The sequence below is a fragment of the Peromyscus maniculatus genome, chromosome 9, assembly GCF_049852395.1.
Source record: "Peromyscus maniculatus bairdii isolate BWxNUB_F1_BW_parent chromosome 9, HU_Pman_BW_mat_3.1, whole genome shotgun sequence".
Taxonomy (NCBI): domain Eukaryota; kingdom Metazoa; phylum Chordata; class Mammalia; order Rodentia; family Cricetidae; genus Peromyscus; species Peromyscus maniculatus.
In genome coordinates, this window is record NC_134860.1 from 102724227 (window position 1) to 102736921 (window position 12695).

Below are 12695 nucleotides of genomic sequence, written 5' to 3' on the forward strand. Positions count from 1 at the left end.
GAAATAAAAACTTCCCTTAAAGAGGAAATGAAAAACTCCATTAAAGAGGAAATAAAAAACTCCCTTAAAGAAATGGAAGAAAAAACGAACAAAAAATGGGAAGAAATTAAAGAAAGCCAAGAAAAAGCAATTAAACAGATGAAAGAAACATTCCAAGATCTGAAAAATGAATTTGAGACAATAAAGAAAACACATGCTGAGGGAATGCTGGAAATAGAAATCCTGACAAAACGAACAGGAACTACAGAAACAAGCATAACCAACCGATTGCAAGAGATGGAACAGAGAATCTCTGACACTGAAGACACGATAGAGAAAATAGATTCGTCAGTCAAAGAAAACAATAAAGACAAAAAAGTCCTAACACAAAACGTCCAGGAAATTTGGGACACCATGAAAAGACCAAACCTAAGAATAATAGGGATAGAAGAAGGAGAAGAATACCAACTCAAAGGCACAGAAAATATATTCAACAAAATCATAGAAGAAAACTTTCCTAACCTAAAGAAAGAAATACCTATGAAGATACAAGAAGCTTACAGAACACCGAATAGGCTGGATCCAAAAAAAAAGTCCCCTCGCCACATAATAATCAAAACACTAAACACACAGAATAAAGAAAAAATATTAAGAGCTGCAAAGGAAAAGGACCAAGTAACATATAAAGGCAAACCCATCAGAATAACACCAGACTACTCAATAGAGACTATGAAAGATAGAAGATCATGGACAAACCTCATGCAGACACTAAGAGACCATGGATGCCAACCCAGACTATTATACCCAGCAAAACTCTTAATCACCATAGGCGGAGTAAACAAAATATTTCAGGATAAAACCAGATTTAATCAATACCTGTCCACAAACCCAGCCCTACAGAAAGCACTAGAAGGGAAAATTCAACCCAAAGAAGCTAAACACATCCATGAAAAATCAAGCAATAGATAATCCTACACCAACATACACCACAGAAGGACAACACAACACAACCAAAAAAATAACAGGAATTAGCAATCACTGGTCATTAATATCCATCAATATCAATGGTCTCAACTCACCTATAAAAAGACACAGGCTAACAGAATGGATTAGAAAACAGGACCCATCCATATGCTGCATACAAGAAACACACCTTAACTCCAAAGACAGACACTACCTCCGAGTAAAGGGCTGGGAAAAGGTTTTCCAAGCAAATGGACCTAAGAAACAAGCTGGTGTAGCTATCCTAATATCTAATAAAATAGACTTCAAACTAAAATCAATCAAAAGAGACCAGGATGGACATTACATATTCATCACAGGAAAAATCCACCAAGATGAAGTCTCGATTCTAAACATTTATTCTCCAAATACAAAAGCACCCACATTCATAAAAGAAACACTACTAAAGTTTAAAACGCACATCAAACCCCACACATTAGTAGTGGGAGATTTTAACACACCACTCTCACCAAAAGATAGATCTACCAGACTGAAACTTAACAAAGAAATAAAGGACCTAACAGATGTTATGACTCAAATGGACCTAATAGATATCTACAGAATATTCCATCCTAACACAAAAGAATATACCTTCTTCTCAGCACCCCATGGAACCTTCTCAAAAATTGACCACATGCTTGGACACAAAACAAATCTCAACAGATACAAAAAAATTGGAATAACCTCCTGTATTTTATCAGACCACCATGCCTTAAAGTTAGAACTCAATAACAACAAAAATTATAGAAAACCCACAAACTCATGGAAACTGAATAATACCCACCTGAAACATCAATGGGTCAAGGAAGAAATAAAGACAGAAATTAAAGAGTTCCTAGAATTCAATGAAAATGAAAGTACAACATACCCAAACTTATGGGACACTATGAAAGCAGTGCTAAGAGGAAAATTCATAGCTCTAAATGCACACATAAAGAAGATGGAGCAATCCCATACCAATGAATTAACAGCACAACTGAAAGCTCTAGAACAAAAAGAAACAAACTCACCCAGGAGAAATAGACGCCAGGAAATAATCAAATTGAGGGCTGAAATCAACGAAATAGAAAACAAGAGAACAATACAAAAAATCAATGAAACAAAGAGTTGGTTCTTTGAAAAAATCAACAAGATAGACAAACCACTAGCCAAATTAACCAAAAGGCAAAGAGAGAACACCCAAATTCACAAAATCAGAAATGAAAAGGGAGACATAACAACAGACAATGAGGAAATCCAGAGAATCATCAGATCATACTTCAAAAACCTGTACTCCACAAAAATGGAAAACCAGGAAGAAATGGACAATTTTCTGGATAAATGCCAAATACCAAAATTAAATCAAGACCAGATAAACCATTTAAATAGACCAATAACCCCTAAAGAAATAGAAACAGTCATCAAAAGTCTCCCAACTAAAAAAAGCCCAGGACCAGATGGTTTCAGTGCAGAATTCTACCTGACTTTCAAAGAAGAACTAATACCAATCCTCTTCAAAGTGTTCCACACAATAGAAACAGAAGGAACACTACCAAACTCTTTTTATGAGGCTACAATTACCCTGATACCCAAGCCACACAAAGATGCAACAAAGAAAGAGAACTACAGACCAATCTCCCTCATGAACATTGATGCAAAAATACTCAACAAAATATTGGCAAACCGAATCCAAGAATACATCAAAACAATCATCCATCACGACCAAGTAGGATTCATCCCAGGGATGCAAGGATGGTTCAACATACGGAAATCAGTCAATGTAATACACCATATAAACAAACTGAAAGAAAAAAACCACATGATCATCTCCCTAGATGCTGAAAAAGCCTTTGACAAAATCCAACACCCCTTCATGATAAAGGTCTTAGAAAGAATAGGAATACAAGGAACATTTCTAAACATAATAAAAGCAATTTATAGCAAGCCAACAGCAAACATCAAATTAAATGGAGAGAAACTCAAAGCGATACCACTAAATTCAGGAACAAGACAAGGCTGTCCACTCTCCCCATATTTATTCAATATAGTACTAGAAGTTCTAGCTAGAGCAATAAGACAACAAAAGGAGATCAAAGGGATACAAATTGGCAAGGAAGAAGTCAAACTTTCACTATTTGCAGATGATATGATAGTATACATAAGTGACCCCAAAAACTCTACCAGGGAACTTCTACAGCTGATAAACTCCTTCAGTAAAGTGGCAGGATACAAGATCAACTCAAAAAAATCAGTAGCCCTCCTATACACAAATGATAAAAGGGCTGAGAAAGAAGTCAGAGAAACATCACCCTTTACAATAGCCACAAATAATATAAAATACCTTGGGATAACACTAACTAAACAAGTGAAAGACCTTTTTGATAAGAACTTTAAATCTCTAAAGAAAGAAATTGAAGAAGATATCAGAAAATGGAAGGATCTCCCATGCTCATGGATAGGTAGGATTAACATAGTAAAAATGGCAATCTTACCAAAAGCAATCTACAGATTCAATGCAATCCCCATCAAAATCCCAACACAATTCTTCACAGACTTGGAAAGAAAAATACTCAACTTTATATGGAAAAACAAAAGACCCAGGATAGCTAAAAGAATCCTATACGATAAAGCAACCCTTGGAGGCATCACCATCCCGGACCTCAAACTCTACTATAGAGCTATAGTAATAAAAACAGCTTGGTACTGGTATAAAAACTGACATACGGACCAATGGAATCAAATTGAAGACCCTGACATTAGTCCATGCACATATGAACACCTGGTTTTTGACAAAGGAGCCAAAACTATACAATGGAACAAAGAAAGTATCTTCAACAAATGGTGCTGGCATAACTGGATGTCAATATGTAAAAGATTACAAATAGATCCATATCTGTCACCATGCACAAAACTCAAGTCCAAGTGGATCAAAGACCTAAACATAAATCCAGTTACACTAAACTTAATAGAAAAGAAGATAGGAAGCACTCTTGAACGCATTGGCACTGGAGACCATTTCCTAAATAAAACACCGACAGCACAGACCCTGAGCACAACCATTAATAAATGGGACCTCTCAAAACTGAGAAGCTTTTGCAGGGCAAAAGACACAGTCAATAAGACAAAAAGACAGCCAACAGATTGGGAAAAGATCTTCACCAACCCCACATCTGACAGAGGATTGATCTCCACAATATATAAAGAACTCAAGAAACTAGACATCAAAGCACTGAACAGTCCAATTAAAAAATGGGCTAAAGAGCTAAACAGAGAATTCACAAAACAAGAACTACAAATGGCTGAAAGACATTTAAAGAAATGCTCAACATCCTTAATCATCAGAGAAATGCAAATCAAAACGACTCTGAGATACCACCTTACACCTGTTAGAATGGCTAAGATCAAAAACACCAATGACAACCAATGTTGGAGAGGATGTGGAGCAAAGGGAACACTCCTCCACTGTTGGTGGGAATGTAAACTTGTACAACCACTATGGAAATCAGTATGGCGGTTTCTCAGAAAATTAGGAATCGAACTACCTCAAGACCCAGCCATCCCACTCTTGGGCATATACCCAAAGAATGCTGATACATACCATAAAGATACATGCTCAGCTATGTTCATAGCAGCACTATTTGTAATAGCCAGAACCTGGAAACAACCTAGATGCCCATCAACGGAAGAATGGATGAAAAAAATGTGGTACATATACACAATGGAGTACTACTCAGCAGAGAAAAACAATGAAAGCATGAAATTTGCAGGCAAATGGATGGAACTAGAAAAAATCATCCTGAGTGAGGTAACCCAAACCCAGAAAGACAGTTATGGTATGTACTCACTCATTGGTGGATTCTAGATATAAAATGAACAATCAGACCACAACCCATAGAACCATAGAGGCTATATATATAGCATGGAGGTCCCTAGGACGACTGTGGCATATAATAAATTTCAGTTTTACTCAATTATTAAACAAAAAAAAAAAAAAAAAAAAAAATCCTACTAGTGATGGAAAATATATTTAAAGCATAGAAAATATTTTTAAAGCAAACAACACTTTCTTATAAGCAAGCACTATTTCACTCCTGGCCAAAATCTGAGTAGAAAACAATGTTTGCCAGTTTACAGTGCGATGATAACTACCATTTAGACAACAATCCCAATATACATCAAGATTTTAGTTCTAGCTTCTGAACCAATGTCTATTTTAAAATCAACAGACTAAATGAATTTTACATCACTGTTAATGTTAATTTGTAACTGATATATATATATATATAGTAACTATTAACTAGAAACCTTTAACAAAACTTATCAAAATAAATGTAAAATGATGCCTAACTAACGCAAACTAGAAACACCTTCAGAACTGAACGTCACAGCTCTCAACTCATCTACAGAAAAGCACAGCATTTCCGAGAAAACATTTGTAACTGCTGGGGATCACAGCTGCACCTCAACGTTCAGGTTTACACCCCTGCTATGTCAGTAGCTGGTATGGAAACACCACATTTAAAGTAACAAGAATAAACATAAATCAGTGTTAGCAACATTTTAAAGTAACACATGGTCACAAAAATTTGTAGCACAGACTCAAAGTATAGAATAATATGAAGTGTAGAAACAATTACATATTCAACGTTATCTGAATGTGTTGTATGTGATATTAGTGCCCCCTGCATACAAACTTTAAATAGATACATATGAATTTTTTAGTTCAGAAAAAAATGAAAATTGAAGCTGAAATCATTACATAAAGTATATCAGGTTACTATTAAGAATGACAAATACCACATGCAAAATACCTATAAAACAGTTTTTTTCTATTTAGCCAAAAACGGAAATAAGTGGAAAATTATGATCGGCCATATTTACAGTAAATTCTGGGTATGGAATTGTTTTTGCTTTTAACCACCAACCCTCCTACCTCTCCAGCCCCTCTTTAACATTTTTAAACAATGCAGCCTGCTTGGATTTTTCTAACACAACACAATTGTATCATAATCACGAGAACATATTTTTCCCAGAGAGTTTGATTTTTTTATTATATTTCTAGAAAGTAGTTATTCTTTGATTTGAACAGAAAGCCTTAAATTTTTATTATCAGAACTTACCAGCCTTTTCCTTTGTAAATATCATGCCATTACTTAAAAAGCCCTCGCTGCATTAAGGTAATACTTCATTTACCCAATGTTTTATTTTGTGCTTTTAAACAGCTCTCTTTTATGACCCTTTAAAATCCATAAATATGCACAATACGCACACATACACATACCTATTTCTGAATTCCACTTTGTTCTATTTTCTACATCTATTCTAATTTATAATGAATTAAATCCATTCTTGACTAATTTATACAATAACTGTCATTAACTGATGTTATTCTTACTTGTGACCTTTAGAAACCTATGGCCAAATGCAGCACCACACGATCTTGAACAGGTGTCAGTTAATAATAAAATGTGAGCTTTAGCACTGTTTTCATACAGTGTACTAAGAGCCGCAAGAGGCCTGCAAGCACTCACAGAAATTTACATTTTAGAAGGAACTTCACGGACATTTTTAAAATGTTAACAAGTATCGTACAAGTATTTTTACATGTACTTTTTTTTATAAGATTCTCAAGGAAAGTAGTGTAGTAATGCTAATATAGGAGTAGGACTAAATATAAAAAAAAAAAAAAACAAGAATAACCCCATCTAAGTGCAAACACAGGTAAAAATCCACTATGTTTTCAAAATCTTCAAATTATCAAGATTCATTCATCCAGAAAAATTGTTTTTGTTTGGTTTGGCTTTTGTTATTGTTGCTTTGAGACAATTCTGTTACATAGCCCTAACTAGTTTCAAATTAACTATGATGGCCCTGAACAGTGAGATTAGAAGTATGTGCTACCAAGCCCAGCCTTCAGGGAGAAAAAATTTTTTAAAATAATTCATAGTTAAAAGAAAAATTACTCAGGGTTGGGGATTTAGCTCAGTGGTAGAGCGCTTGCCTAGCAAGTGCAGCAAGGCCCTGGGTTCAGTCCTCAGCTCTGTTAAAAAAAAAAAAAGAAAGAAAGAAAGAAAAAGTATTCAAATTATTTCAAAGTATTAAAAAACATGGAAATTTCTAATTATGGTTTATAAAAAGAAGTATTATTAATATGTGGGAGAAATCCTTCATTTAAAACCAATTTTAATTTTTAAAATCATGGCTAGCTCAGTTCCTAGACTGCTTACCCTACAAGCCAGGCCTAGGGTTTGGTCCCCAGCAGGACATAAGCCAGACACGGTGGTACACTGTAGGAATCCCAGCACTCGGAAGATGGAGGGAGGACCAAAGACTGCAGATCACCCTTAGTTACACAGGGAGCTCAAGATCAGTTTGATGAACTGTCTTAAAACAAGACAGTTGGTTGTCTTGTTTTAGAGACATCAGACATGATCTCCGGTTTCTACAAGCCCATGAACACACATGCAGGCACACCCGCAAATGTGTGATCACACAATGTAAACATGCACACACAGACATAAGTTGAAGTTACTTCTGGGTTGTCTTTTGAAAGATGAAAGGAGCAGGGCAGGGGCATGGCAGAGTGCACGCCTTTAATCCCAGCACTTGGGAGGCAGAGGCAGGTTAATCTCTGTGAGTTCAAGGCCAGCCAGGACAACATAGTGCATTCTGGGATGGTCAATGCTACACAGCCATAAAGATTCCGTTTCAAAAAAAAAAAAAGAAACAACAACAACAAAAAAGACAATTCAAAGCACATAGATTAAGAAAACCATATTACAAGGACTCTAAAAGCCAGAGTCACATATCATCTCTTGAACAAACAGCAGCAGTCTATTCAGGCACATGCTGAACTAGATAGAGATGCTTCTCTAGAACTCATCCTGCTAGGACCCGGAACTAGTAGACAAAGGCTAAATAAAAAGGGTGGGCAACAGAATTATACTTTCTCTGCATCTACCTTAGATAACTCTTACCATTCATTCTACCAATATCAACTTTATTCTGGACCAGACAAAACAGTAAACTGTGGGAAGAGTAGTGGCCCTAACTGTAAAAAGACTTATGACATCTTCAAGTAAATGCAATTTTAAATTCAACTTGGTGTCTAATTTATACACACTATATTGTATTATATTATATTATATTTATTATACTATATTACATTATATTACATACAGATTTCCTAAGAAAATAAAGAATTTTTGTGAACACAAACTTGCACTTCAAATATTCTACCTTCTGTCAAAGTAGTAACTCAGTAAACCTGAAAAATAATTTATATAAAATCTTAAGGAAATAATAATCATTTAAATCTGAAGTTTTAATTATTTTAACACTTACAGCTTCTGCTTCTGCTCTTGTCTTGAATGTAATTATCGCATGAAGTGAAGAGTCGTCAATCTGACAATCCTCAATTTCCCCATATTGCTGTAAATTAACAAATTATTTCCTCAAAATAAGTGTTTTGAAACATCTAAACCCCCCAACAGCATTAGAAGTAATAAGCATAACCCAGAATACATAATCATCCATACAGATTAAAGAGACAAATAATTTACTTCATTTAGTCCTATCTTCCGATTTAAGCTCTAATCCTATACTTCCCAGAATCAGTGACATTATGCTCTACATGAGAAATAATGAATAAACACTGGTCAAAGCATGAGCTTGCTTACCAACCTTCTTTATTACTCCCCTCAGGACAAGGTAAATTTGTTCTTAAATAGCATACTGAATCACCAGAACTATGAAATTCTAGTATCAATTCCAATAAAAGGAAGAAAAGATTCAGAGAATTTAAGTAATTTTTCCAAGCAGTCAAGCAAATTATCAAGATGAAGGTCCAGGCCTTTTGACTGCAAGTTTAACGTTAATTGAGCATTCCATTATGGCTACGCCATTTAGAATACTTAAATATTAAGCATATTATACTATCACTGACTGGAGTTTGTTGCATTTTTCCCACATAAAGGAAGATTTTTTCTAAACAGCAATTTCAGCAATTCAAAACTATTGCTGTATATTAATATATTCCTCCTACCCCAAAATAAAACTACAGACATAAACTCCTTAAATACAACTTTTTGTGAACTTTATTTAAACTTGAACAAGTTACTTAATCTCTCCAGGTTTCATTCTCTTCCACCCCCCAAAAATGGACATTATCTTGGTGTCAACTTGACTACATCTGGAATTAACTAAAACTGAAGGATGAGGCACACCTGTAAGGTTTTTTTTGTTGATTTTTGTTTTTAATTAAATCATTTGAAGTGGGACGACCCACTTCTATACACATCTTTGAGGTAGGAAAACACACCTTTAACCCAGGTATTTTGACGTAGGAAAATAAACCTTAAATCTGGACCACACTTTCTGCTGGCAGCCTACATAAAGGACAAGGAAGACGGAAGCTGCTCTCTGCCTACTTGCTATCACTCTCACTAGCAAGTCCATTCCTTCTCTGGCATTAATGATTTACTTTTGGTGATCAGCTCAGACATCCAGCCTTGTGAACTCATCAACTACTGGATTCCTAGACCTTCCGTTCGAACAGACAACCAGTCTCAGACTAGCTGGACCACAACCTGTAAGCCATTCTAATAATATAAGATTCATTCTATAAGTTCTGTTCCTCTAGAGAACCCTAACTAAATCAGTAGTGATTCAAAGAATTCCTAACATTCCCTTTAAGTTTCAGCTATTTTTATTACTATAATTACTGGTTTAACTAGATAAATTTAAAAAGCATTTGCTAACCACAACTGTTCTAATTGTCAATGATCTTTTATCTCTCTCCCTCTTATGCTCAGAGATAAAAAAAGCTAAACTTTTGTGGGGCGTTTACCCACCAACCCCACAGTTCCCCAGAGTTTTCTTGAGTGTGAGCAGCAGGAAATATTAGATAGAAGGATTTATTGCAGAGACTCTTGCGGAGATAAACAGATAGAAAATAAAGGATAGCCTCGAGAGGGCCTGGATCCTTTTCCAACGGGCACTGACTGTCTCTGCCTCAAGGTATTTATAGAGACATCAAGGGGTGGAGCAAAAGACCTCTCCCCCAGCACAGTCAAGTGCAGACCATTTCAGACACCTGCACTTAGGCCGGTGGTCCTAATCATCCTCTATGCGGACATGCTGGGTAAAGCCACGAGGAACCCGAGAACAGGCTCCCACAAACTTTGAAATGTGTACTCTTGCTTAACAATAGTATTTTTCATGTGTAAATTACCACTACTAACTTGCTCCATATCTCCAAGTTTATGAAACAATTTCCACACTAAGTATCTGAATATTTATTTCTCAACATCTTAGTCCCAGCAAAATACAATTATTACAAACTGGATTATTTCAGCATACTGATTGCTAGTCCCTGAAATACACAAGACACTTAAATGATCTGGATCTCCTTTCCTCTGTGGAAGTGGGACACAAAGCAGGGAAGAGCTGAGCTGTATCTCCAAGCACCTTTCTAGTTCTCTTTCTCCCCGCCCGCCCCCAGCTGAGGACCGAACCCAGGGCCTTGTGCTTGCTACGCAAGAGCTCTACCACTGAGCTAAATTCCCAACCCCCTAGTTCTCTTTCTTTAAGCCTCTGAATCCATTAGCACAGGGCGCTCCAGACTCCTCAGCCTTGAATACACATCACTTTAGTTATTTCACAGACACCAAGTGTTTCTTTTCAAACTCCCTTTACATTCAGAACTGTAAGCTCGGAATATGAGTGCCAAACACAGAGATATAAATTCCTAACAGAAATTCTAGTTCTCAGCTTCAGTCAAATTTTCCTCCACTGATCTTTTCATCACACTCAAGGGTCAAACATGTCCCTCCAAATCACTGAGGTGTGTAAGTGTTCAATAAGCTGTAGTTTATTTCAACTGATCTCTGTCAAAACAATGTATCCAAAAGCTCTGTGAGTAAAGAGCTGACAATTCTTCCTCTCTCTGATATCATTACCAGACTATTCAGGGTAATACTGATGTTTAGTAACATCAGTTCTGGATAACACTAAAAACTGAAATAGTTAAGATGAAAGAGTAAGGTGGGTATAATCTCCATTCTGCATATTAGCCTAATGAATCCCAGGAAGTCCAAATAAACAATGGATGAACAAAGGCTAGAATGTCCTCTTTTAAGCCATTCTATCATTAGATAAACTCTCTTAACTTACACCCTTGATCTGAATAAGGCAACCTTTAAATCATACATCAAAAATGTATCTTGCTTCAGTTCTAGTCAGCACTATCAAGAGCTTAATATTTACTTTCATATTTAAAAATCTAAATGGTCTATATAACATGCCAATTTTTCTTTAAATTATCAACATAAACCTACTCATAAGGCTTAAATCACTAACCTTATAATATTTAAAGGCATATCTAGTTTAAGAATTATAAGATTTTAGCTGGTTGGTGGTAACCCCACACCTTTAATTCCAGCACTTGAGAGGCAGAGGCAGGATGATCTGAGACTAGGCTGGTCTACAGAGAGAGTTCCAGGATAGCCAGAGCTACACAGTGAAAGCCTGTCTGGAGGAAAACAATAAAAAGAATAATAAAATTTCTCCCAAACAAACAAAAAGACCCTGTTTCTATTTTATAACTAATAATAAAAGACTACTACATATTAAGGAAGCCCTACATATCAATTTCATAATTTTATCTATTAACCTGAGTTACAATTATTAATATTATTTTGCTAGGTGATAAGAAAGTACCGCAAAATGAGGAAGAAGATCTTCTCTATCACTCTCTGTAAATGCAGAAATCTCCAATGCTCTGGGTCGATGATCCACCACAGCATGTCCAGGCACACCTCGTCCTCGACCTCTACCCCTGCCCCGGCCATGAGCTGCACCTCGACCTCTTGTATGAATCCCTCTACCTCGGCCAGATGAAAGAATTCCTCTTTTAGCAGCCTAGAAAGAAAAAAAAAAAAAAAAGACGCAGAGGTTACACATGTGGTAATTAGGCATTTAGGCCTCTAATTTGAAATGCTTAACTCTGTGTTTCTGAGTGTAGAGTTTCAGATTTTGAAATATTTCCATTGGTTTTCTTTATTTGTTGAGCAAATTAGGGATACACCTGTATTAAGTCAAGTGTTACAATTTCAAAAAGGATTCAAATTTTTATGTTGAGAAATTATTTAATTACATAACATTAGAAATTCTAAAATTATTAAATGTGCTCTTTCTAAAAGTATTTAAAATGTATCAATTTTAAAAAGCTATAATTTTATTACATTATTTTCTGTCTCTGTCCACCCAGTAGGTCCCAGGGAACTAATTCAAGTCATCGAATCTGTAAGCAGGCCAACTGCATACACTAAGCCATCTTGCCACCTCACCCTTCTGCCCAACTAAGTACATGCTGTAAGCCAACAAGAACAAGACAAGAAGACTGGTAATGGGATCTCTCAGTTCCTTGAAAAGTCAGGTTAATACAGACTGCAGCATGACCTACATCAATAAACACATTTTTACCCTGAACTATATACCCTAACCTTTCAAGCTTTATATAATTTTCAAATAAATGCTCCTATTTCATTGTCTGCTGACTCCACTGGTTTAGTATGGTTCCTCAAATGCATTATTTCGATCACACCATAGAATACAGACTATTAACATTATACCATACCATTTCTTTCATGTGGATCACTATTACTTCATTGCATAAATATTTCATGAATTCCTACGTTGGCAGTCCTTAACCTCAAGTGCAATTACAGGTTGTA

General features: G+C 35.8%; 1 protein-coding gene across 33 annotated transcripts in view; it reads right to left on the reverse strand.

The window, feature by feature from the left end:
- The window catches only part of Rbm26 (RNA binding motif protein 26), a 72822-nt gene that overhangs the window by 11823 nt on the left and 48304 nt on the right, over positions 1–12695 (reverse strand). For all 33 annotated transcript variants that reach the window (XM_076545541.1, XM_076545540.1, XM_006977972.4 and 30 more), the window contains 2 exons: positions 11680–11880; positions 8305–8391 (listed from right to left, as the gene is read on the reverse strand). In XM_076545541.1, coding sequence (XP_076401656.1) covers positions 8305–8391; positions 11680–11880 — 288 coding nt within the window. The remainder of the gene's footprint in view (positions 1–8304; positions 8392–11679; positions 11881–12695) is intronic.